Raw genomic sequence first — 27,768 nt, 5'->3', positions numbered from 1 at the left:
GGACCCCTGGGGGCTAAGGAGTCAGCCGAGGACTGCACCCAACTGTTGCCTCCTGAGCCTAACCTATGTGTTGCTCAGCCCCAGTCAGCATCAACGCTGCCAGAGGCCCGTGCGCCTGCTGGTCCTGCTCTGTCCCTGCCAGAGGCCCGTGCGCCTGCTGGTCCTGCTCTGTCCCTGCCAGAGGCCCGTGCGCCTGCTGGTCCTGCTCTGCGTTTTCCAGAGGTCCCCGGGCCTGCTGGTTCTGTTCCGTGTTTTCCAGAGGTCCCCGGGCCTGCTGGTTCTGAAACTGTTTTTGCTGGGGGGCCCGAGGAGCCCGTCCAGCCTTCTGCTTCGTCAGCTGGGGGGCCCGAGGAGCCCGTCCGGCACCAAGCCACGTCAGCTGGAGGGCCCGAGGAGCCCGTTCAGCTTCCTTCCACGTCAGCTGTACAGGCTGGGAAGCAGCCTGCTAGGAATGGCGTGAGCTTTCTCTCCGCCTCGGACTGCTTTCTGCTTCAGCCGTCTCTTCCGGCTGGAGGGCCCGAGGAGCCCATCCGGCCTCAAGCCACGTCCGCTGGAGGGTCCGAGGGGCCCGTTCAGCCACCCGTCTCCGCTGGGGGGTCCGAGGGGCCCGTTCAGCCACCCGTCTCCGCTGGGGGGTCCGAGGGGCCCGTTCAGCCTCCTGTCTCCGCTGGGGGGTCCGAGGGGCCCGTTCAGCCTCCTGTCTCCGCTGGAGGGTCCGAGGGGCCTGTCCAGCCTCACGCCTCGTCAGCTGGAGGGTCCGAGGGGCCCGTTCAGCCTCCTGTCTCCGCTGGAGGGTCCGAGGGGCCCGTTCAGCCTCACGCCGCATCAGCTGGATGGCCCGAGGAGCCTGTCCAGCCGCCACCTGCGACCGCCTCGTCGTCGCCTGGTCCGGCTGCATCCGCCTGTGCTTCTGCTACGCCTGGTCCGGTCTCAGCCTCTGCTTCTGCTACGCCTGGTCCGGTCTCAGCCTCTGGTTCTGGTCCAGCTTTGGCTTCTGCTGCTGCTCCGCCTGGCCCAGCTTCGGCTTCAGCCTGTGCTCCGCCTGGTCCAGCCTCAGCCTCTGCAGCTCCGCCTGGTCCAGCCTCAGCCTCTGCAACCTCGTCTGGTCCGGCCCCCGCATCGCCACCGTCTGGTCCTGCCTCGTCTGGTCCTGCCTCGTCTGGTCCTGCCTCGTCTGGTCCTGCCTCGACTGGTCCTGTGCCCACCAGGCCATGGCCAGCATGCCTGAGACTGGAGGGCCGCCGCTGCCTTCCGCGCGGTCGGCCCCCTGAACTGCTCCGTCGTCTCCTTCGCCGCCGCCGCTGCCTTCCGCGCGGTCGGCCCCCTGAACTGCTCCGTCGTCGTCCCCCCCCTTCGCCATCGCCGCTGCCTTCCGCATGGCCGGCCTCCGGGCCAACTCTGTCACCTGTGCCACCCGCCTGGTCGGCCCCCCGACCGTGTGGCCCGTGAACTCTTGTGCCTGTGGGCTCTGGGTCGGCCCCCTGAACCTTATTTGGACTATAGTCATGTGCTCCTGTGTTTTCTGTTGTTTGTTTTTGTTTCCCGTTCTGGTCCCTCCGTCCTGGTCCCCCGCCTCCCACCCTGGGTGGGTTGTTTTCTGTTTTTGTTTTTTTGGGTTTGGGCTGTCGGGAGCCAGCCCTTGAGGGGGGGGTACTGTCATGGTCCTGGGCCATGTTGGCCCAGTGTTCTTAGTTTTCTTGTATGTTTGTATTTTGTTCCTTATTTAGGCCATGTTTTCTGAGTTGCCCTGTTGTGTTGTTCCCTAAGTGTTTTCCCTTCATGGCTTTTACCCCCTGTGTGCCCCTCTGTGTATCTGTGAGCCCTCGTCTCTCCTTATGTTTTATTCCATGTTTCCCCTGCCCATTATGTCCAAGTTCTCCCCGTGCTCTCTCTCCCCCCCCCTGTGTGCCCTGTGTATTTATGAGCCCTCGTCTCCCTTTGTGGTTGTTTCATGTTTCCCCAGCCCGTTATGTCTGTGTTTTTCCCCGTGCTCTCTCTCCTCTTGTCTGAACCTCTGTGCACTTCCTGTTTACTTTGTGACTCTCACGCCCGTACATGTCATGTTCAGTTCACCCCGCCCTGTCTCGTTATGATTATCAGTGTCACCTGTGTTCCCCGTGTGTTCCCACTTTCCTCGTTTACCCTCTGTGTATTTCTGTCTGCGTCTCCCTCTGTTCGGCGTGACGTCGTCCCTCATGCTGTGTGTGGATCTCCCTGTGTGTTCTTAGTTTATGGTTTCCCAGTTTAGTCTAGTTTGTATGTTTGTTCTCCCAGCAAATAAAGCTGTGTTTTGAGTTCACCTCCCCGAGTCTGAGTCCTGCATTTTGGGTCCAACTCCTGCCTGCCGCACAGCGATTCCTGACAGTTATAGTTTCCCTAAGTAAATGTTTGCACTCATGCACTCAACTTTATTTTAAGCTCTGAAATGTGTGAAAAATGCACAAATACAAAGGACATTTACAACTTTTGCTGCCAGCCATTTCAATGGCAGGCCAAGACTGTTCCAACTCAACAAGCAGATAGGGAGGAAAACATAGTCTGCACAGAGCAGGTGAGAAAGGGAAAGGCAGACAGTGTACCAAATGAGCACATGGCTAATGTGTACCGCTACTGCAACAGCGACCGCTTGGTGGTTTCTCTGCCAATCAGTCTTTGTTACTGTGGTGGCAGCAGTCCTCCTCTGGTGACTGCAGTTAAACAGTGGAGAAGGGCGGGCAGTTAAACAGTGATTAAGGATAGCTATTTAGAAAGGCTGGGAGTCAGGGAGACCTTGAGAAGTCAGCCATCCACAACACTGTTTATGTACAGTAGTATTGACTGGCCCACACGTACTGCCACATGAACACACATACGTACACTGCACGCCAACATGAACATGGCCTCATACAGAAAAATGCAAAGTGAACCTAAACTTACTCAACTCTGACTACTGGCAGAGCTTAACTGGCAGGTAGAAATGTTGCAATACTTTGAATCTGGGCGTTTTAATTTGCCCTAAAGAGTTCATATTGATGAGCTGAACACTTGTTGAAAACTAAAACTTTTCTTCCTTGTGGCTACTGGCAGTGAAAAGAGGTGCAGTCATTTGTTTTGTTTCCTCCTGTGTGCTAAAAAGATTTCTGCAGTTTGTGCCTGTCTGTGATAAAAGGAGGATATGAGACACTTTGTAATTTAGCCTGAAAATGAACAATTTAAGTTACAAACACAAGCTAAGATTTTCAGAGTCGCACCTTGCTGTCGATCTCATTGCTGCCCAGAGAGGTCTGGATAACGTAGAGCAGAGCATCTGTCAGCCCATCACACTCCCTCATCCTTCGTCTCGCCTCCTCACCTGCTGAGCTTACGTTCCTGCAACACACACATGACAACAACTGGTTGGAGAGTGTGCTTTTCTCCGTATATGCTTATGCGTTTGCCAAATACACGGGGAAAGAAAGAGAGCTGATTGAGGAGGGAAGATGAGACAGGATGACAGATGAAAGAAAAAGACAGCTGGTAATAAGAGCTGTGTAGAGGCAGAGGGAGAGAGAGAGAAACAGATACTGGGGAACCTGGCACTTCTCCCTAAACTAAACAATTGAAAAAGGAGCATTAAAATTCTGGCTACATCTCAATCTATGCCCTGAAGGCTCACTTCAATTTAAAGCACTTGACTTGAGTCCAAAATACGGGAAAGGGAAAAAAGAGCCACTTTAGTCAGACAGTTGGTGGCTGAACTTCACAGCCAACAATCACACCAACGCTGCTTTGATAATTTGACAATATTGTTCAGTATATTATTAGCAGCTTTGCCAATATGATGCACAGAAATAATGAATTGAATTTTGATTGAACTGGAAGTTCAGGTGGGCGTTGGGCTGGATTTGTTTGGGTTTCAACAAGGAACTGCCTGTGATACAGAAACACTTTGTACGAGACAGTGACTCATTTGTCTGCATTAATAAAATAGAAAATGAAACTGAGGTGAGCAGCATGAGCTAAAATTTATATTATACTTGCCTGAAATAATCACTTTAATGCTCAGTTCACACTAAAAAAACAAAACAAAAAACAGCACATCACGAAACTTTGACACAATCTAGCAAATGTCCCACATTTTGGCACTCAAGATAAAATCAGATTTAGAAAAGCAGAGAAACAACATGCAAAAACAACAACAACACAAAGACAGACACAAGAACATAATGAAAAAGAAACTGATTTTAGGTGACTCATTATTAGCCACAGACCAAACTGCACAACAATTACATTGCAGTGAGTCACTGCAGTGCAGGCAGATTAATTATGAAGTATAATTTATGTAAATTCAGTATAATAAACTTCTATTAATAACACATACTCCATATCATTTCAGGCCTTCAGCTATACACTAACAGAAAAAAGTTACCAATGCTGACAAATAGTGTTAGAGTCACAATCGGTTTAGCATGTGTGTAGCTGTCTGTCAGTGACAACATATGAGACAAACATCGATTTCTACTTTCTACTTCTATTTTTGTCTGTGAAGGTTCTCAGTCATCCAGGCCATAGTAGTCTAAAGAGCTTTGAAAGAAAAGCGTCTGGACTCTTCAGTTCTAAGAGCAACTCCCATAGAGCCCTATGGGAGTGTCATGGACCCCCTATTGATCCTCTGTCTAATCACACAAGCCAAGGTGTGAAAAAGGTCACAATCAGCCAAGGTTTTGGGTGAACCCACTGTAAAACCTAGCCCCATCATATCATGTGATTTAGGCTACGTCCACACTAGCCTGGTTAGATTTGAAAACGGCGTTTTCTTCTGAAAACGCTTCGCGTCCACACTAGAGTTTTCAGTTGTTTTCACAGAGTTGCTCGTCCACATTGAAACGTCCGAAAATGCTTACGTTCCACTACTGCGCATGCGTGAAACGAATTTCTGTCTGCCGCTTATTTACTTTCCAGCTCTTTCAAAAGTCGCGGCAAAATGTCGAGGAAAAGCACAGAGTTTTTTAAATAGACTAACTAATGAGGTGGAGTTGTTGCTGCGAGTAACACAAAAGTACAAAGTTGCAAAAGCGAGTGAGAGTTAAAGAATTTGAAGAAAAGCTATCTGGAGCTTGTACAGACTGATATTAATCTTTAATAGGGCTGTCAAAATTGAGAGCAAACAAAACAACTGCTGTATAATGCCCTCCGCTATCTTAGTTTAATTGGTCACATGACTGCATCATATGACTAATATGCGTCATCGTTTTAGAAAGTGTTTTTGCTGTCCACACTGCGACGCGAAAGCACCGTTTTCAAATGTATGCATTTTCGAGAGCGTTTTGAAAACGCTGCATTTTCCATGAGTGAAAACGCCGTCTCAGTGTGGACGGGAGGCTAAAACGGAGAGAAAACGATGCACTTTTAAACAAAAACGCATTAGTGTGGACGTAGCCTTAATGAGGTCAGAAGGCCCAGGATGTAAGTGGGGATCTCAAAACTGGATTATAGATGGCAGACAGTTGGTCGTTCACAGTGGATATAGATGTCTTCTTTCACTCCTCTTTCAAACCATCTTTCTTCTCTGTCCAAAATGTCAACATTGGCATCCTTGCAGGAGTGACCCTTGTCCTTAAGATGCAGGTGAAGAGCTGTTACAATGAAACCATTTGAATATTGGCTTCTGTGTTTCTTCACTATATGTATTTACTGGTTGTTACAAAGCAGCTCAGTTACATGATAAATCAACACATCTACATACATTCAAAGCCACCAAATCTATAGTAGTTTCACACTCAATATCTGTGTTTGGAAAATGAGTATGACAGATCAAAATAGTGCTTTTAAAACATTTACGGTTTGGTGTTCTCTTTACTATTGACTTTACTATTATTATGTGTTGACCTGCAGAGAAAAAGAGGTATTTTATTCAAGAAAAGATCTGGCCAAACACATAAATTTAACAAGAGGATGTGCAACAACCCCTTATAACCGCTGCTGTCAAGGTTTATGTTTAAACAGTTATATAGACATAGTACAAAGATGATCCACATGGCAGGTGTCCCAGCAAAAAGCCTTGGCTGTTCAAAATAGAAAAGGAAATACGTTTTGCGAATGAAGACCAGATCCACTAGAATGACTCACCCTGGTCAAAAGTTTTCTGGTCACAGTAAGAGCAGACGCACAATTTAGTGCAGACTAAATTCAAAAATCAAATACCAAATTCAGCTTTTAAGGAGACCGTGCTCATTGCCACTGTGGAACATGATTTGGGCTTGATTCAATATCTCAGGGACCAGGCAGCTTGTTGTCATGGATTCAGTTATGAATTCTAGATCAAATATTTAAGTAATTTAAGATAATGCAAGGCCATCTGGAAGTCTAAGTTTCACTGAAATCTAATCTTCACACAAGGAAAGCACACTTGCAAACAGACCCAGAAATGACTCTAAAAGAAAAGCTATGGAATATTTAAAGCACCTTTAATGCACCTGCACAGTTTTCCAGCCACAGCTAATCAACAAAAAAGAATGTGCTATTAAGTAAAATGACCTGTATTTGTATAGTGCTTTACTTAGTCCCTAAGGACTCCAAAGTGCTTTACACGTTCAGTCATCCACCCATTCACACACTGGTGATGGCAAGCTACATTGTACCCACAGCCACCCTGGGGCGCACTGACAGAGGCCACCGGGCCCTCTGACCACCACCAGCAGGCAACGGGTGAAGTGTCTTGCCCAAGGACACAACGACCGAGACTGTCCGAGTCAGGGGTCAAACCGGCAACCTTCTGATTACAAGACCAACTGCCAACTCTTGAGCCACGATCGCCCCAAGTACCCAAAGAGTTAGATGCAGATTTGATAGGCAAACCCAGAAACTACAACTCAACTCAAAAAAACCTTTTGTGGAAGTCCTTCAAAGATTAAAGAGTGTGAACGCCACCAGTTACATACACTTGTGCAAGGTAACAGGTCACACATTTTCTGTAACTATATACAGTGGGGCAAAAAAGTATTTAGTCAGCCACCGATTGTGCAAGTTCCCCCACTTAAAATGATGACAGAGGTCAGTAATTTGCACCAGAGGTACACTTCAACTGTGAGAGACAGAATGTGAAAAAAAAATCCATGAATTCACATGGTAGGATTTGTAAAGAATTTATTCGTAAATTAGGGTGGAAAATAAGTATTTGGTCACCTCAAACAAGGAAAATCTCTGGCTCTCACAGACCTGTAACGTCTTCTGTAAGAAGCTTTTCTGTCCCCCACTCGTTACCTGTATGAATGGCACCTGTTTGAACTCATCATCTGTATAAAAGACACCTGTCCACAGCCTCAAACAGTCAGACTCCAAACTCCGCCATGGCCAAGACCAAAGAGCTTTCGAAGGACACCAGGAAAAGTATTGTAGACCTGCACCAGACTGGGAAGAATGAATCTACAATAGGCAAGCAGCTTGGTGTGAAAAAATCAACTGTGGGAGCAATCATCAGAGAATGGAAGACATACAAGACCACTGATAATCTCCCACGATCTGGGGCTCCACGCAAGATCTCATCCCGTGGGGTCAAAATGATCATGAGAACGGTGAGCAAAGATCCCAGAACCACACGGGGGGACCTGGTGAATGACCTGCAGAGAGCTGGGACCAAAGTAACAAAGGTCACCATCAGTAACACACTACAACGGCAGGGAATCAAATCCCGCAGTGCCAGACGTGTTCCGCTGCTGAAGCCAGTGCATGTCCAGGCCCGTCTGAAGTTTGCCAGAGAGCACATGGATGATACAGCAGAGGATTGGGAGAATGTCATGTGGTCAGATGAAACCAAAGTAGAACTTTTTGGTATTAACTCAACTCGTCATGTTTGGAGGAAGAAGAATACTGAGTTGCATCCCAAGAACACCATACCTACTGTGAAGCATGGGGGTGGAAACATCATGCTATGGGGCTGTTTTTCTGCCAAGGGGACAGGACGACTGATCCGTGTTAAGGACAGAATGAATGGGGCCATGTATCGTGAGATTTTGAGCCAAAACCTCCTTCCATCAGTGAGAACTTTGAAGATGAAACGAGGCTGGGTCTTCCAACATGTCAATGATCCAAAACACACCGCCCGGGCAACAAAGGAGTGGCTCCGTAAGAAGCATTTGAAAGTCCTGGAGTGGCCTAGCCAGTCTCCAGACCTCAACCCCATAGAAAATCTGTGGCGGGAGTTGAAAGTCCGTGTTGCTCAGCGACAGCCCCAAAACATCACTGCTCTCGAGAAGATCTGCATGGAGGAATGGGCCAAAATACCAGCTACTGTGTGTGCAAACCTGGTAAAGACCTATAGTAAACGTTTGACCTCTGTTATTGCCAACAAAGGTTATGTTACAAAGTATTGAGTTGTATTTTTGTTATTGACCAAATACTTATTTTCCACCCTGATTTACGAATAAATTCTTTACAAATCCTACCATGTGGATTCATGGATTTTTTTTTTTTTTTTCACATTCTGTCTCTCACAGTTGAAGTGTACCTCTGGTGCAAATTACTGACCTCTGTCATCATTTTAGGTGGGGGAACTTGCACAATCGGTGGCTGACTAAATACTTTTTTGCCCCACTGTAGCACTTTATAGAGGATGTACTATGTGGGCTCAGACAACTGGTGAAGGAGCGAGACGAAAAACAAACAAAACAAACATTAAAGAGTGGTGACACCAGTTTAAATATCATTCTTTTAAATCTGAAATGTCAGAAACGAAATGAGACAATACCTTTGTATAGTTTGAACTTCTTCAAGTTCATCTATCATAGTGCCAGAGGTGTGGACTCGAGTCACATGACTTGGACTCGAGTCAGACTCGAGTCATTAATTTTATGACTTTAGACTTGACTTGAAAAAATGTTCTAAGACTTGTGACTTGACTTGGACTTTTACACCAATGACTTGGGACTTGAATTGGACTTGAACCGGTTTACTTGAAAAGACTTGATATTTTACCCCAAATATAAAATTTAACATGCATATTATATAGAGATTGAAAATGTGACGTCATTCACGGGTAGAACCGCAAAGGATTCTGGGAACTCGTGGCAAGCGGTACTAGCGCACGCAGGCTTTCAATTAAAATCAGTCACACAGCGATAAAAAGAAACACAAAAATGTCAAGAAGCTGTTGTATTATTAACTGCAATAGCCGGTCGCATGACAGCCACGGGAAGCCGACGGGTAAAGAGATCGGTTGTTATCGGATTACGACGTTGAAGAGAAATTGTTCATGTTTCCGAAGTAACAAAGACGCGACGGATGGCCTGGAGTGCAGCCATTCAAAGACCAAATATAACGTCCCAGAACACTCCAGCTCACAGGTTAGTCTGCTCCAAGCATTTACACGAAGGTCAGTGTTTTTTAGTAGTTAATACGTCACTTTCATAACATAATTGGTGATATAGGTTACAAGCAAGAACAGAAATTGTCGCGCTATGCTCCTTTGTTTATTGTGCATAAATAGTGAATTGTCCTGACACAATATTGCGTTTCGCTTCTGTTATTATGGTACATTGACAAAAACATATACTTTTATTCACAGGATAAAACAGTTTTTTTGTATCACTAATTGCCCAGTACGATTACAGCATACAATATTGTTGTCACTGCTACATTTCTGTGATGCTACCAGAAATTATTTCCACTACTAATTAATTACCGTTGAGCTCAAAGGTCCTATTAATAAACGGTTAATGAATGTGTATTTATGACGACAATTTGTGAGACTGGTAAACTTATGATACGTACGATGGTCTTTCGTTCTACACGGTGCATTTCAAGGTCCTGTACCCATCCGTCGGTAAACTGTACCTGGGCTTGTTGCAGTGACCTGAAGTTACTAAACTTCATGAGTGTATGCACTCACTCCAAGAACCGTATAATTATAAATATGCATATAAATATGCTACGATGAGATAGCTGACTTCATCTAACTAGCAAATGTTGTCCAGGCTACGTTGGTGATGCAGTTTTTTTTAATGTGTATGATATTTTTGTCATGCGATTTTAAAGCCGGTCCTACAACCGCATCCAAGAATAACATGCAGCGTATCTCAGAACTGTCGGTGAAAATTATTCTTGGAGCTAGGTTTAATTGAGCTGCATTTTAAAGAGGTGCAATTTCACAATTTGTGTATATTTTCTAAGTTCACTATTTTGTCATGTGTTGAGAAAAACACAGATTTAAAAATTACATGGTCTAATATTTACATTTAGCATAACTGCAACATTATTTTTTCGTTTGTTTTTTTTAAAGACTCGAAAGGACTTGAAATTCAAAGTTTCAGACTTGTGACTTGACTCGGACTTTTACACCAGTGACTTGAGACTCGACTCTGACTTGCCTGACATTACTTGAGACTTGACTTGAGACTTGAGGATAAAGACTTGAGACTTACTTGAGACTTGCAAAACAATGACTTGGTCCCACCTCTGCATAGTGCCATAATAAAGAGATCACTAGTCTAGGGAATGAGATCTTTCAAATATTGCACTGATGAGAAAAGGAGAAAAGAAAGGGAAAGACACAAGAACTCAATTAAAACTTCACGTTCACGGCTCCCTGCTTCCAAGAGAAGGTCAAGTCATTTTCACCCTCTTTGAATGCTAATGGGCAAACAAGCACACGATGGAAATGCCGCTTAACGGAGAACTATTCTCTGTCAAGTTGATATAAAACAACATAACAGTGAAAACACTTCACCTTGACTAATGTTTAAGCAGCAAAGACAGGCGGAAGGTGGGTGAGAAAGAGGGAGGGTGAATTATTTACTGCTTTAACACCGGCTTTAGCCTTGAATATGTCGACTTCTACAGAGATTTGCATCATGTTCTTTTATATGATGCCTCGTCATGAGTGGAAGAGACGACACTTAGCAATGCAACATGAATGTTTTATTGAGAGCTTTTATAATATTAGGTTTTTAGCCTGCATACATATATAATACAAAGGTAGATGCTTAAGCAAGCAATGATATGCGATCACACGTTTTCATAAGCCCGTCACACTCCCTCATCCTTAAGCCAGTAGCATCTAATGATGGACCCTCAACTATACAATATTTTGGCTTTGCAATTATAAATGACACATTTTTCATGATGTTCAAGAGGTCGTCAGGAAGGAAGCGCTAACTAACGATTTCCAGGAAAATAAAGCAAATGTTACTCTTCACATTTCAGTTTCTTCTGGGTACACTGCCAACATCATTCCATATTTACCTTGCCATGTTTACAGCTGTGCGCAGCTGAGTGAAAAAAGAAGCTCTTAAAGGCTAGACCATAAAAAAGAAGTTTCCCACATTTTTGTAGTTTATGAAATACTAAGATGATCAGACCAGACTGTCATTTTTATAAGTATACGGTTATCTCCTATATACTTTGCTTAATAGCATTTGTATGTCTGCTATTTAAAGGCCTTTGCACATGGATGGGTTCAAGTATGTGTGTAGTTTGTGTGTAACTCTCTGCATTTGTGTTATGTGCACATGTGCCTGTTAATCTAGTGGTAATGAAGCATGACGTATTGCACCATTCTGCAACACACCTCTTCTTAGATATAATTTAGTGAGACAACAGTGAGGTCAGAATTTCTTCAGCAGAAAAAAAGCATTTTATTAAATAATAGTTTGATAGATTAGATTTAAACCAACTTGTTTGTTTTAACCAGTTTCATAGGGACGCTGGTAACATAATATATGTACATGTGCATTACAAACGGTAAAACCCTTTGCATGAGCTTCAGAAAACACTAAAGTGAAAGAAAAGGTTTTCTATTACGTGTGTGTGTGTGTGTGTGTGTGTGTGTGTGTGTGTGTGTGTGTGTGTGTGTGTGTGTGTGTGTGTGTGTCTGCTTAAATTTAACCAGTAATCTCTACTATTTAGGGAGTCCATTACAGGTTTACAGTTCATCCTATCTGATGTCACTCCTCATTAATTTAGCCTAACTCATTAGCCTGCATCATTAAATAATTACCTACTGAGCAAAAAGACAGAACTTGATTAAGCATCCCATTCAAACTGTTAGCTGCAGTGAAGTAACAGCGTAGTTCGTTTAGTGGCAGTGCCAAACAAGCACGACATTTGACTACTGCAGCTCAAAATATTTGGAAAAACTCATTGTTTGCTGGTTCTAGTTACGGCAACATTTCCATTAAATGGTAAAGTTCAATCAGTTCTCTCTTCCTTCCAGTAAACAGTTTTTGTGGGGAGAATCACGCAGAGAAGTTTTGACATATTAATATGATTTCTGGGAATCAAATTTAGAAAAACAAATAAAGAAAAAAAGATTGAATGTCAAAATAGTAAAAGCAGAGAAAGGCATGCATATATTTTTATTTTTTATCAAATTCCAACAAAAACAAGGGAATGAATAAACTGAAAAAGAAAACAATGAATTACGTTCATGACAGTTAATTAAAGGGGATCAAATAGAAGATGTACCAAGCACACCTAATTAACCGTAGATCCCAGATCCCAGAAATCCTTCAAAATCCAAAGAAAACTGTGGCGTGGGTGTGAATGTGACTCTTTATATGTTCATAGTGACAGTCGGAGTGAAGGAGAGCGGCCGTGACAGCGGAGCACGAGTGTCTGTGTCCCATTGTAAAACCACAGTAAAACCAGAGGTCAAAATAAAGAAATGCTGTCACCACGCCCGTGTCTTGTACGTGTGTAAAGGGTCCAACTTCACAAAAACATTTAGGGTATTAGAGCAAAAGACTCGAGTATAATTAAATGTTTCTATTACAACTCAACAAGAAATATATAAGAAATTCATAAACTGTTAAGTTCCTGGTTTCTGCTGTTGGTGTCTAATAAAGGCATAAAAATACAACACATATTTCCACAGCCAACTGGGTAAAACAACTTACAGTTAACTTATGCACACTGTTTACTGGTCGGCATGCAGTTTTTTAACACCCTGTCACACAGCTTTATCTTTAAAGCACTAGGCAGTCGATTTTCTACAAAATTAAAATACAGAATTTGAATATAATATTGCTCTAGTTTGTCAGTGTATGCATATAGCCACCATTAAAAGTGTTGATTAGCTTATATACAATGCTAAACAATTCATTATTATTTTCTGAAAAAGTAGCATCCATGTGTACGTGAGAAATATTTCACTAACAAGCTTCCTGCTGTCTGCAGACGCTGGTTTGACAACTATTAAAATATTGCCAGTTGGACATGTTTTCCACCAATTGCACTGTTTTAAAAACACAAGGACACTTATACATTTTTAATTTGACATTGATTTTCTACTACAGGGTGCAACAGCGTACCTCGGCAAACAATCTGATAGTCACTGATCGTAACACGAATCCCTTTTCTTTTCTTTTTAGTTGTTATAAAATTGGTGCAACATTCATGGGATTTACATGGACACGAGTGAATCCGAAGACAGATGGTCTTCTAATGTTGCTCAAGGAACAAATGACTACTGAGTGACTTTGTCTCAAACAGCTGGTGTGTGGTGGCTCTGCATAAATGTCTGTCCATGTGTGTATGTGTGTCATTGAGGGCACAGGCAGCAGAGGGTTCATCACCAGATGGAACACATGCAAACAAACCTATTAATACCCATAAAATAAATATGGAAACAAACTCTTTCGTGACCACGCATTTAATTCTCGATCAACCAAAAATCAGTCCTTTCCTCTACGCACATCTGTGGGTGTCTGAATGGAAACGAGCTGAAAGCATTCACGAATAGAACAAAAACATGCAAACGCATACAAAGGGTGTGTGTAAGGCACCAGGTAGTTGTTTTCTTTTCTTGCTTGGCTACAAACCAGCAACCTGAAGGGAGTTAAACAGCCTCTGAACGGAGGAGAAGACCTTGTGTCTGGCTTGATAACACCGTAACAAGATGGAAAACAGTGCTGGGCTGTGAAGGATTTGCCAAAGTGGACAGTCTGATTGATTACAACAAGCATACTTTTTCACACACTGATTGCCAAAAGTAATAATTGCAAAAAGAGCTTTAAAATAGTGTGCAAAATTCTGGTGTAGGCGACCAAGAATCCTCTCAGCTAGTCTGATTGCACACGCGGCGTCATGCATGGAGCCAAAAACAAATATGCAGAAATGCACACATTCATGCACACCAGAAATACAGCTGTGTGTGTGTTTTTTTTCTTTATAGTGGAAACAAATTAGCATTTACATACACATACACACTTGAGCATATACTGTACATGCAACACCAATAAGTACACATAGAAATATGGACTCTCATGCACCTACACAGCCACACAAACACACACATCAAGGAGATAATAAGAGGGGTGAGAGGTCTGAAATTGAGCTGCAGGTACACTGGGACCTGAACACTGTGGTCTTATGTCACTTTAACCCTCTGAAAAGATGGTGAGATAGAAAGCTGCCCCCGGAGAGAAGCAGAAACACCTTCACTGCTATGTGTTAGTGTCTCTCTCTTATTGTTCTCCATGTCTAAATTCTCTCAGTTCAAATTTTTCCAACTTTTTCCTTTTCTGCCCTCTCGTACTCCCTCTCCTTTAGCACCTTTTACAATTTGATCTGTAGCTTTACAATGTGGAACAGCACAGTGACAGCATCATTTGTCTTCTTCCCCCGCATCTTTAGGTACCTACACACACATGCGCTCAAGTTCTATAAATGGTTTAGTGAGTTAGTGAGGAAAAATTGCTGAAAATCTACATCATGTCATCAAAGTTTTAAGGAAATCTATCTCTATTGTGGCAAACAAACAGCTAAAAGAACAAACCAAGAACCAGAAAGGATCTGAGTCTTGTGTTGGACAAATCCAAAAACCCACACAAACATATTTCTCTGTAGAACCAAGTTCCTACAATTAACTATAGGAACAAACATAGAAAGATGTTGAAGATGAAAATGTGTTTGTCTGTGTTTTGGATGAGCTCATGTTTTAGATTCACCACTGTTTTTACTCAAACATTCCTAAATAGTCAACCGTAGGTGAATAGCGTGCTTAGCATGAAATGAAAACTCCTCAGCTCATTTGGCCTTAAAAGAAGCATTTAAAAAAGTCAATTAATACGTCTAATTTAAGTATTGCTCCCAGGATACATAGCCCATTTAGGATATAAAACTAGTCTGTGGTGCACTGTATAACTGCAAATGATACCAAAATTGACAAATATTACACAGAAGAATAACTTCATGATCACACTTAGGTATCATATAGTCTTTACCCATACAAGTACAGCTATACACACCCATATTATTTAGGTTTCCTATTAAATATATTATATATTTGTTTTTTGTACTGCAGCTGTAAGAACCTAATCGGTGGATAAAAAAGGTGGATATGCATACTAGTTAACATTAATATTAATAACATTTAGCCATGCAACATCACCTCTCTGGTGGTGAAAGTGGGCCGAGCTAGTGCTTGAGGTTGAGAGATACGGGTTAGATAAAGCTGGGGTCAACTCAATGGATAATTTGTATTCCGGAGAGCAGCCTGGCTCTTTTCCAGTCTGGAGTTGCTCCACTGTCCCCAGCGAGGAAATGGAGCAATGGTACAGAAAGTTGGAGGGTGTGTTAACAGAACACACTGAGGATTTCTGTTACTGGACATTTGTGCAATTCACACTTTGTCCATACGGAATACCATGAATATAGATGAAGTTGTTTGTAAGTGCACTTGGCTAGGCCACCCTACATCATTTTGCAATCATGTACATATGTCATAGACACGAGCCGAGTTATCAAATGACGACCATAAATGATCAGGCCTGGCATACCTATACATTTAGTGAGGCTGTACTGGAAGTGTCTGGCCCCCACTTCTTGTGGGAGATCATCAATTTGTACCTCAGTCAGAACTTCAACAGCAATCGACAACCCTGTCACCTCACAGCAAGAAAGTCCTTTTTTCTTGTGGTCTCTGGGCCCTGTGCCTGCATGAGGTACAACTAGGTACCACAGCTTTCTTCCACAGTCCAGATACTTGCATGTTAGGTTAAACGGTGATTCTAAATTGGCAATAGGTGTGAATGTATAGAAGGTAAAGTATTTAACTGTATGACTATACGGGAAAAAAAAGTGGCTTGAAGTGTTGAGAGTCTAAACTGCTAAGTGAGACTAGAAAAGCCATTCCAGTCCATTCCAAAGGAGGAGGGGACCTTGAGTGTGAATGGTTCCACACTTCCTTTATTGAGGTTGGTGTGTAAAGCTGTGGCAACGAGGTGGTTGGAGGATCTTTTCTAGCTTGGTTACCTAATGCATTTTTAAATACATCCAATAGCTGCAATAGTGGAAGATAACCATTTGAAATAGCTCAAGAATCTTCAAAACTGTTGGGGTGAGGGTTTAATCCACTGGTGGTTCATTGAGCACATAAATGGTAAATGGCCTGTATTTGTATAGCACTTTTACTAGTCCCCCCCTAGGGACCCCAAAGCACTTTACACACCCAGTCATCCACCCACTCATTCATACACTGGTGGAGGCAGCTACAGTTGTAGCCACAGCTGACAGAAGCGAGGCTGCCATATCGCGCCATCGGCCAGTAGGCGGTAGGTGAAGTGTCTTGCCCAAGGACACAACGACCGAGACTGTCCGAGCCGGGGCTCGAACCGGCAACCTTCCGATTACAAGGCGAACTCCCAACTCTTGAGCCACGATCGCCCACATAGCTCAAAGAGAGCTGGCCAAGTGGAGACTTTTTTTTTTCAAACATCGCAGGCCTCTGTGGGGTTGGTGTGAGAGTATGTACACAGATCAACAAATATGATCAGAAACAAATGACAAACTTTCTGTGCTAGCAGCACGCAAGTGATCAAATAGTTACACATCAAAATTTCAGTCTCATGACTAATTTTAAAGATCAGACCAGTATTGACTTTTTTCTTTAACACGTATTCAATATGAATACATATGTGGTCCAAAATAACAAATCTTCTACAGCATTTTACAGTGTTTTACTGTACTACTTACTACGATTACCTGCAGCTCTTTTTCATCATCAGCCTGACTTTTTACTCTTTCATGCCAGATTAGCAGATCTAAGAAAAGAATTATGTGATCAAAAAATATTCACTATCATGTCTGCATGCCAGGCTCTTAACAGATGTTTAGATCAAATAGATCAACAAGGAGCAAATTTCATGCGAGTTAACTTAATGCTTAACTCACCATATTCAATTAAGACTACAGTAACTGCTCTGACACAAGTAGAGCACAAAGTAGAGCATAAAGTGTAGGCTTTACTAACACGAGGATGGGCGTTAACGAGTACACACTGAAATATAATAGAAACCTATTTTCTCATACTGAGATGCACATAAACACAGTAATCATGAAAGCTGTAAGTTGTCCTCCGTGATTTCAAACTGTACAAAGAAACAATTTAGAGGCACAATGCACCAAAACGAAAGTCAACACACAAAGGATCCCAGCAAGTGGAGGAGTTGTTTCTATGGTGACCAACACAAATTGGTGCAAATGTGCTTCAGTGAATGAACGTGAAAGGGAGCAACAAAAAAGAACAAAATATGCATATACTGTTTGAAGTTGTGCCTATAATCGCACAGTGGTGAAGATTAAGAAACTTTGATTTTTCTGCAAAAAACCATTTGTCAGTAGATGTATAAACACACACACACACACCTTGAGGTGACTGTTGTGAACTGGTGCAATACAAACAAAACCGAACAGAACTGAATAAAATGATAATGTGATATATAAAAGAAGAAGAAAACAACACCTGAGACAAGATTTTAAGTGCCTGTTGCTTACCTGAGACAGCCTGTAGCATTGCGCAGCACCTGGGATGTATGGATGTGGAGCTTGCGGTCATCATGGTGATTTGGGGAGGAGTCCCAGTTAGAGTGGGGTATGATGACACTATTGGTCAGAACGGCCAAGGCATCCTGGATGATTGGCATCTTCAGTGCATCACATGATGACAGGTTCCAAAGCACACCTGCATATGAATGTGTTCAGAAAATAAGAAACATTATCATATTTATGTTTAGACAGTTCTGTAAGTAACTTTTTCAAAGTAGCTACTATAACTATTATATCCTTAGTTTCTGTCTGCACGTTTCTGTATGTAACTGATCGGGTCAGTTACTGGCTCACCAATATTCTCAGCATTTACATTTGTTCTTTCTCAGTGCTTCTCTTTTTATTCTCCATTTTCCTCTCATTCTAATTGGCTGAGGCATGAGGGTGCCTACCGCGAGTCTCCTTAAGTCTTAGGTTTTAGTCCAGTTAAAGGGGAACTGTTCTCTGAACTTTAGACATTAGAGGTGCGTGTTAGAAACACAAATGTTAAATGCAGATGAATCAGACATAAACTAGTCTTTAACCTACTAAACTCCCCAGTACAATGTCTGTGTGATGTCTGATTGAGCCAATCTGCCACTAAAACAGTGTTGGTAATAGTTCAGTGAATTCACAGCCGGCAGTGCATGCACCACACAGGCAGCACCGTTGCCTAAACCAAGCAGAACCCTTCTTGTAGCAAGAATGAATCTTAAGCAGACTACCTCCTGCTGTGTGCTACATGTGATTGCAAGCTTTGGATAATGTCCTGACCTAAATCTTCCACCATTATCCATATTTCATGTGTGGTACACACATTGCACCAAAATTTATTTTGTATAATCTTTTACATTGGTATGATCTAAGCAGCCTACTGTCAAAGATGCTGTTTGCTTATCATCTTCATCATCATCACCATCATAATGAAGGATTGTGGAAACTGTCATTGCCAATGTAGACTTACACTGACTAGATAATAGTACGACACTAATATATAAACCACCAAGAACGCTGATTGTTGATTTAGTTTTCTGCAAAGTTTTATCGACTAAATTACATTTACAAACTTTGTAAATAAAACCTCATACTTTCATAAATCAAATACATCTTTAGAGCTAAAAATATTTATCCAACCGTTTCATTTTCATCAAATGAAGTTTTAAGCTCTTCTGTAAAAAAAAACAAAACAAAAACGATTAACAATTATTTGATCTTACATACCTCATTAACTGCTGTGCTACAATTCTCTCCAAAACCTAATAAAAATGTGCTTGGTTCCATTCACTGTTCTGAAATTCATTACTGTTCATTCAGTAATTCTGAGTGCAAAATCCAAAGATAAAGACTGCATCTGTTTTCTTAAATGCTAGCAAGTGTGGAAAATCTCTGTAGTTAAACCTGGACCTCACTTATTATGTGTTGGGGAGCAAACAATTAATTAATAAAGCATATTTAAAATAAATATACACAATAAAATCCCAAAGTATACAAAATTTGTTCAACTTCTTTCGAGCATGAGAACTGAAACGAAAAATGCACTTTAAAAATAAATATAAAGGTACTGAAAATAAAGATAATAAAGGGCTAGAAAAATAAACTGTGATCTGTGGACAAATATGAATAAAGCCTCACTTGACTGAAACATTTGTGGAGGCAATGGATGTTAAGTAGCAGCCAGCTTTGCATTCCCCAAAGCAATGCCAGTCTTGAAGCCTTACACTATACTCTACTACATACGGTCATAATGTCAATCTCAGGGAAAGGGATTGGAAGAAAATGAGGCCAGTGAATAGACAAGGAAGGGCAGTGAGAAAGCAAATGCCAGTGTTACTTAGCCAGTGGGTTAATTCTTAATTACAAATGCATAGCTGTTAAACCCAAATAATTAATATTTAATAATTTAGACTTAATAGACCACTGCAGAAAGCAAATGATTAGATGGAATATGCATAAGACTATATATAAGTTTATACAAGAAGAAAGCTAAAAGTAGAGACGGGGAGATGCAATTGGGAATTTCAGAGAAGAGTTTGTGTGTGTGAGAGAGGGCAAGAGAGAATGAGAGGAAGCAAGCTTGAGAGGACAAGAGAAGGAGGGTGATAATAACACAATGACCTTGTATGCTGCTTGGCAGCAATCAAGAGCTTGTACTAAGGCATGTGAGTGTGAGTGTGGTAACATTTGCCTTCACTTTCACTAATCAGCCTCTTGTTTCACATCTCAACTTTCTGTCTTTCCACTTAATCCTGCTATTCACACAGGCTCTTCTCAAATCAAAGTAAAAAAAATAAAATAAGGCAATAAGCTCAAACATATGCAAGCATGCACACACTCTGTTGCCACCTCAGAGTGAAGACACACATTCAGCAAAACACTTGACTTATAAAGCTGAATGCTGTCAAACATCTTCTGTATTTCTCTCTGCTTCTTTTTCCCGCGTCGGTCTGTTTCTCATGTGGTAAGTGTTTTCAGTGTATGATTGCAATCAGGTTAAAACAGTGTTGTCTTTGATGAGCTGACAAGAAGCAGCACTCAGCAAGCCTTTCTTTATCTGCTCGGGCCAATACATCTAAACAAACACACATTGAGACACAATACATGCTCAGGAAGCGACATGCTGATTTTTGTGCAGGCGCGAATGGACAAAAACACTGATTAAAAGGAGACACGTAAAAGGATGCACTGATCAGTTTTTTTCTGGGGCAAGGACATTGTACCAGCCACTGTCCAATATTCTGCAAATTTAAGGCTGACACACACACATCGACACACCAGCAACCACACTTACACAGACTTGTCTGCTCTAGAAACATAGATATGTAATGCTTCACTAAACTCAATGTCCTTATGGGTATAACATCAAGTGACCAACAGACAGTGACATCATACTTCAAGCTTGTGTGCCTGTGAGTGCATGTGGCTGCGCTTTTTTTCTTTTCTCGTTCCTTGTCCTTATACCCCATCCCTCTCTGACTAGTTCCCTTTAGACATTTGACAGACAGTTTCCTAGGAGCCTGGTGGTTTGGGGGAGAGAGGAGATGATTGCATGAATTCATGAATAAATGAGAATGTGACTTGTAAGGGAAGAATGAGACATGTGAGACCTCAAGTGGTGATGTTTTATTAAACAGCCTTCATTTGTGCAGCTCACTGCGAATTAGTTAGCTGCTGGGTCACAACCTGGTGATGAGCAATGCCAGAGATGACAAATTGCATGGCTGTTGTGTCTATAAAAATCTGTGAATGAGAAAAACGGTAAATAAATAAATAAAATAACATAAAATAAAATAGTGCTTTGGGGTAACGTTTTCAGACAGCAAGCTAGCAATTGCTGACTTAACCATCGAGTCATCGAACCTTCATTTCAGCGGTAGGTTTGCTGAAGACCTTTGGCAGCACAAGGTAAAATCATGTATTGTGGGTAAACTGCCACTGCCAATACTGGAGATTTCATTACCACCAGAGAATTTCACAGTGAAAAGGCTGCATTGAAATTTCTTGAATAACAGCAGCATTTGGAGCTTGGGGATTTAGACGTTGACAACAGAAAATATTTTATGCCTTCAAGTAACAGGAAATGATGAACTGTATTTGTGAGTACAGCAGTATAATTCAACATTGTTGGGCTGTTTTTAACATAACCTTGCAACAGTGGAAAAGTCAGTCAGTCACTTCTGTACACATGCAGTTATTCTCTGCTGCATTTCTCATAGCTTTTATTCTCATTACCAAACTGACTTCTGGAAATGAGCGCTTGCGTATGTAGCGGAATATATGTAAGCATATTGTTTTCATGTTCAGTGCAATTCACAGAAACATGCATTGTGATATGCGTCATAGCTGAGAGAAGCAACCATGTGCAGTTTTTCATAGAGAGGAAGCGGATTAGATGGTGACTAATGGAAGTACTGAGAAGTACTAATTATAATAATCTGAGAAGATTTGTCCAAATGGAAACTTTTTGGATACAGCTGTCTTCAGCAGTTGCTTCTCCCCTCAGCCATTTCAGAGGAGGCAGCAACAGAAACTGTAGTCATGGTCCACTGCATTCAAGGTGAGCCCATGAGTAAGGATAGCATCTCCTATTGATATCCGAAGCCTCTGCATCGACCAGACTTTGACTGACAGGCCCAGAAGCCTTGACTTCATCCTATCTACCTCACGCTCAGACCTAGGAAGCCAATAAAGCTTGTCTAAATTTAAACTTCAGAACCAACAGAGAGATAGGGTAAATAGTTAAAGGGAAGGTTTTTCCAATCACCAAAAGTAACAAAAAAACAAAAATTTATGCCTGATTCTGAAGAGATTCTTTAATTACAAATTAGAGGGATGGATCAACATAGACGTAATAAGAAAGCAGAATTGGTACAATACTGGCATTTTTTTGAGTCTACGGGTAGCATAGGGTGACACAATCCTAGATCAATCTCTCCTAGTGACAGTCATTGTTTACTTTCAAATTATTCGGCCGTCAAGTAGAATTAAAGGTTAGACTTTGAGTAGAATAAAATTTGACACAGCAAAGCATCCGAGAGCAGAGACACTAACATGTAGTTACAGAGCATTAGCATCATTAGCTCTTCCGTAACATGTTTTAACTGCAAATTTTTCAGCACTGATCTACCGAAAGAGTTGCTATAGAGTCACACAATTTCATCTGATAGCCGCTCAACCCAAATACAGTCCAACAACATTAGTTCTGTCCAACAGCACCTGGATTATAAGTCAGTGAATATGGTCCAGATATTACAAGAGTCTCAGCATTAATCCTCCCAGTTCACCATTTTTTGACACTTTCTCTCAAAAAGGGTCACCTGCCTTTAGCCCTTCATTTTTGTTCTTTGCGCTACAGACATACTTCATTTTTATTTTACAAAATTGAGGCTGAAAACGTTTAACTACACAAGCTCTGTAACACAGCTTTTATTAAAACTGCCTTAAACTGGTAGGATTGTGTCAATGGCCAGGACAGCATAAATCACCACTTACATAATTAACTAACTGTAGTCCTTCTCTGTATTTGTGACAAACAACATCAACCTAACTGAATTACAGAATAATTATGCAACACTTCTTAGACGTGAATTACAGCAACAGCAGGGTGTTACGCGAGGCAAATTAAGACAGACTTCAAAATATGGCTGTACTGTCGTGAAAGCATTTAAAATGTGGAGTTTAATGCCAAGTACCAGAGGAAACAGACAACAGGGGAGACTCATGCATGACACTGAATCACAGACAGGGAAGGGCAAAGACAGGAAGAGTCAGGAAACGGGGGAAGCAGAGATAGAATTTCACAGTGCATGTCTGTCTGTGTGAGATGACTATTTATAAAAGTCGGAGCTCAAAACATGATGCGGTATGACTCGCAGTGAATTTTATTCACTGGTTAATCTGCTTACAGACCACAGACATTCCTTCCCCGAGTTTTTTTCTGTATCTTAGTCTCTCCAGCACGTTTATCATCCATGTATACCTTGGGATCATCAAAAAAAGAAGCCTTTTTGTAATGACATTCTTACTTCTTTATCTTGAATATAAACAAACCTTGTTTTTTAGTGCAGCAGAGATTGCCTGCCGCCACACAACCTGTTATGAGGATATCATTAACAGTGAAAAGGTTCCAGACTTCCTTCCTCCTTCTCTACCCTCCTCTAGCGAGCTGTTATCGATATCTCAGGGGTTTGTAAAAGGACAGAAAAAAACTTGCTTGCTAGCTGTCAGCCTTATGATCCACCAGGGCCTCTTCCCCCTCATAGAGCAGGTGACCTAGTGGGATGGATTTTTGAATGTGTGATTAAAGATGAGCTCTGTTGTGCTAAGTAACAACGGAGACAGAGGTCAAATTGAGCATGAGGGGGCCCTACTGACTTTAGTTTAGTATTCTGTGTGAATGCGCTTTATGGTTTTGCAAGGTTTTGTGTATTTTTGTGTTTGAGTGAATGGGTCTGCTTTATCTCTGAAACTGTTAAATCTACTTGTATGAGCTTGCACATGTCTCTGCTATCTCAGGACTAACCAGGTGTAACAAAGAGGCCAAATGTAGAAAAACAATGGTGAGACAAGTGCAGATACCCACAGTCCAGCTCAACATGAAACAAGTGTGGAATCACATAAAAATCCAATGCACACACCGACAAAGGGAAAGAAAAGTGCGAAGCGAGCAGACACGAGATAACAAAAGATGCGAGTAAAGGACAACAGATGAAAGAAAGGTATTGGCTCTCTCATGTTTTATCACAGGAATCGATGTACAAGTTGCTGGTGAGAGCTGCTTATAGGAAATCTTTTAGGCTGCTAACATTCAGATCCCCACTTATGACAATTCACAGTTTGAGCAGCAAGATAATGTAATGTACCTTTTGTGCAGCTGATACCAACAATATGAGAAAATTCAAAAATAAACATGGTCCTATATAATCATGCATTACAGGACAGTATTTATAATACATATGTCGCCACATGAAGTGATCTAATCTAGTGTATTAACATAATGTATAAATCTTACTATAGTGCACTTAAACTCTGCCTGTCCATGAAATCACGAGTTCAGCAGACAAAAACAGCACACGGGTAAATCTCAGTAGTTCTGCATATTATATATTAGCATATTTTATTTCTGAAAGTGGAGAACTCAATCAAATTGTGCTGTGGCTGATGTGACTGCATCAAAAAATGTCCCTAGTTAAAGGTTTTAATTTGAATGAGGGATTACAAAAAAATACTGGCAGCTCCCAGTGCTGCCTCTCAGCCTCCTCGTAGACGCACGTATCATATTAATGTAAAAATCCTAGGTGATTTTTAGAAAAGTTGACCTCTGACCTTGAGGTCAAGGCCACTGGGATTTGAACTCATCTGAGGCTTTCAGTTTCTGTACCTGTGATATGGATTTAAAAATCCTACGTCGTCTCATGCTCAAGTTATCACATTCACAAACTCGGGTGTCCATGCTGGCAGGATGACATACCCCATCAGCCTTTAACGGGTAAGAACCCCCTGTGTGGCATAGCTGCATAAGCATAATTCACAGACACTATGTTTCATCAATATTGCCAATGTCATACTGGAAAATAACTAGCTGACCACTGAAATTCCATATATCCTAGATGTTTGCTTGTGTGTAAGCACACATCTATGTGTTTCTTTTTCTTTTAAGCAGCGAGGGGTGCAGTGTTGTGTTACTATTTGCTACTCCTCTAGTAGAATATTAAATTCTCAGTGGGAGGCATATTGGAAAAAAAGATGATATCAGCTCAAATGTGTATTATCTGTGTTATTATCTAACACCTTATGTGGGTGTTTAAATTTAATCTATACATTTTTTGCCTAAACATATTTGAATGTGTATTTGCATGAACGCTTGTATGCGTGCACGTTATTAAGTTTGTGCGTGTGGGTGTATGCACTGCTGCAATGTGTGTTTCAACTACACCAGCTAGTTTGTAGTGTTCATTCCCTCAAGGTTAAAACAAGATTGATTCCTGCTACAAGTGTGGGGCTTTAAATTCCACTTTAAGCAAGAATTTGAATGCAAGGTGGGCCTATTCACCTTTTTATCATTGCAGACATGCAATAACAATTAATGCAAACAAAAAATAATAACACCCCCCCCCCTCATAAACATGCACTGCATTACATCTTACACGTCTTAATAAAATATGTCAAAAGGGACGCTTGACAAAACACTCCTAAGAATAAATAACATTCACAAAGATTGTTGGCATTCTTTGCAAGAGTCATACAAGTCATGGCTGCTGAGGACAACTGTGACTGAATGTTATCATTCAAGTGGAATGTGAAATAGTTGTGCAAGTAAAGAAGATGAACAGCCTTGGTTTGGTGAATAGTAAAGTCTTCTGACAAACACTAATTCACTAAAACTTGACTGTATGAAGAACTACATTCACTAAGCCAAAACGGTTGCAGGTGCTGTCATGGCCAACCGAGACCACTTAAGTCACTAAATAAGAAGTAAAACCACAATTAGACGAACGAATGAAAGACACATACAATATCAATACCAAGAAAAGACAGAAAGAAAGTTTAATTTTTTTCCTTTTGCTGGCTGAAAGATTCTTTCCTAAAGCAGCTTTAGTGTAGGTGTGTGGTATGTAGAGCAGCTTGAAATATCCTTGCATCCTCACATATCAAATTCTATCCACACATTCACATAAACATGGGAATTGCACACACACACACACACACACAAACATATTCCATTAAAATCTCTCCCGAGGCCATAAACAGAGCCATGCTGGAAAATAACTGATATACTGTACATGCTAGGAGCTGAAGTAAAAAATTGTCACAGACAGCGTACCTGTGACTAGCTCTCTGATTTCCACATCTCCGGTCTTCCTCAGCAGGCGGACCAAGGCAGGAATCCCCCCGCAGTTCTTCAGGGTTACTTTGTTCTCATCATTGGCCTTGCCATACACCAGGTTTCTCAAGGCTCCGCAGGCGCTGCGATGGACCTCACTCATCCTGTGGTCCAGTAGATCAACGAGCAGCTGGATGCCTCCCTGTCTACGGATCTGAGTATCAAAGAAATCGAATCAATCAAATCTGTCGTAAATGAATAATATATATTAATAAAAATCAGCAGCAAGAAGTATTGTAGAGAATATTTTTTTCAATGCTGAAATTTTAATATCTTGTACTCCTGATGGCTGGTTATTTATCTATGCAAGTAGCTACTTCGTACACAGTGTGTATAATGTGTGTTTGTGTGCGCATGTGTGTATACAGCCTCCAGTGTCTGTCAGTCCTGCCAATCAGATTAACAGCACAATGTGGGCTAATTAAATATACTAATGACTGGGCTTTAACAAAAAATGACACTTAATTACACTGATTAGGGAAGAATAGGCTTGCTTGTGTGTGCCTGTATGTTATAGAATCTGCACGTTACCCGGCACTTTTTCTGTGTGGTTGTCCTCCCTTCTTAGGTTTTTGTTTCCTTTTATCACATTTTTTTTTTGCATATGATAATTGATATGCATGAACAGTTCACTTATGAATTGGAAAACTAACGTTAAATTTTTATCTTAATGACTAAAAGATGAAAGGCAATCATGCCAGCCTCCACAGATTCAGTGACTAGTGGTTGTTTATCCTTTTTAAGAAGGCGTGTAACACACACATTCCAAAACCATGCATCTGTTACCTTGATTTATTTTAAATGTGTATTTCAGCCACCAAAAGGCAGGCATAGCAGGGAAAAATTAAATTAATTGAACACTTCTTTAAACTGTACATGACGACTCACCTAACTGCACAGCAAATCTGTACCCAGCTACACTACTTGCCTTGTGTCTGCTACTATTTTTGCCTTGTAAATACACATAAAGAGAAACATGCTTAGCCACAGTTTGAGAAATAAACAAAGTCAATCAGTTTAGATTTATGATTATATCTCGATTCTGTGAGAGGGCGAGGCAGTCAGGACTGTTAGCCCAGTAGGGATCACAATGAGGGCACTCTGGCGTTACACATAATGCCTTCCCCCCATGGCGCGACACATATTGCTCTCTCCCTATGCTGGTGGTTTTTAAACCTCCCACATCACTTCTCCACTGCAGGGATCTTCATCAGCCTTAGGGGGCCAAAGAGCTTAAATCAGCCTGTGTTTGGTCCAGTCGACAGGGGTGTTGCGCTAATCACTAGAAACAGGCTGCTGAGATCTCCAGGAGACTAGTCGAAACAAGGATGGAGCAACTAGTGTGTGAGACAGAGAGAGAGAAAACGAGAGAGAGAGAGAGAGAGAGAGTGTGTCCCTCATGCCTCCACTTTTATTTAATCTCTTGAGCACTGCAACTGACAGACTTACTCAACCAGATAACTCCAGTTTTTCACAGTTAGATGCATATTCAGACTTTTTGAAACCCTTTAATATTTTTCAGCACCTTCCCCTCTAAACATGGGACATTAAATATAGAAAATACTTCATTAGTAATGCCTGCTTCAATGTGAAGCACCAGATGGATGGATTTTACTACGCAGACGAGCAAT

General features: G+C 41.6%; 1 protein-coding gene across 4 annotated transcripts in view; it reads right to left on the bottom strand.

Moving 5' to 3' along the window:
- Nucleotides 1-27,768, bottom strand: part of ctnnd2a (catenin (cadherin-associated protein), delta 2a) — a 283,916-nt gene that overhangs the window by 69,268 nt on the left and 186,880 nt on the right. For all 4 annotated transcript variants that reach the window (XM_086305983.1, XM_086305978.1, XM_086305982.1 and 1 more), the window contains exons 14-16: nucleotides 26,078-26,291; nucleotides 17,728-17,914; nucleotides 3,231-3,348 (exon numbers count right to left, since the gene is read on the bottom strand). In XM_086305983.1, coding sequence (XP_086162109.1) covers nucleotides 3,231-3,348; nucleotides 17,728-17,914; nucleotides 26,078-26,291 — 519 coding nt within the window. The remainder of the gene's footprint in view (nucleotides 1-3,230; nucleotides 3,349-17,727; nucleotides 17,915-26,077; nucleotides 26,292-27,768) is intronic.

Source organism: Aulonocara sp. 'chitande type north' Nkhata Bay, linkage group LG9 (assembly GCF_057382095.1).
Source record: "Aulonocara sp. 'chitande type north' Nkhata Bay isolate Kocher_YH1m ecotype deep benthic linkage group LG9, A_spYH_male_GT1.1, whole genome shotgun sequence".
NCBI lineage: Eukaryota > Metazoa > Chordata > Actinopteri > Cichliformes > Cichlidae > Aulonocara > Aulonocara sp. 'chitande type north' Nkhata Bay.
This window is presented reverse-complemented; position numbering and strand designations above follow the sequence as displayed.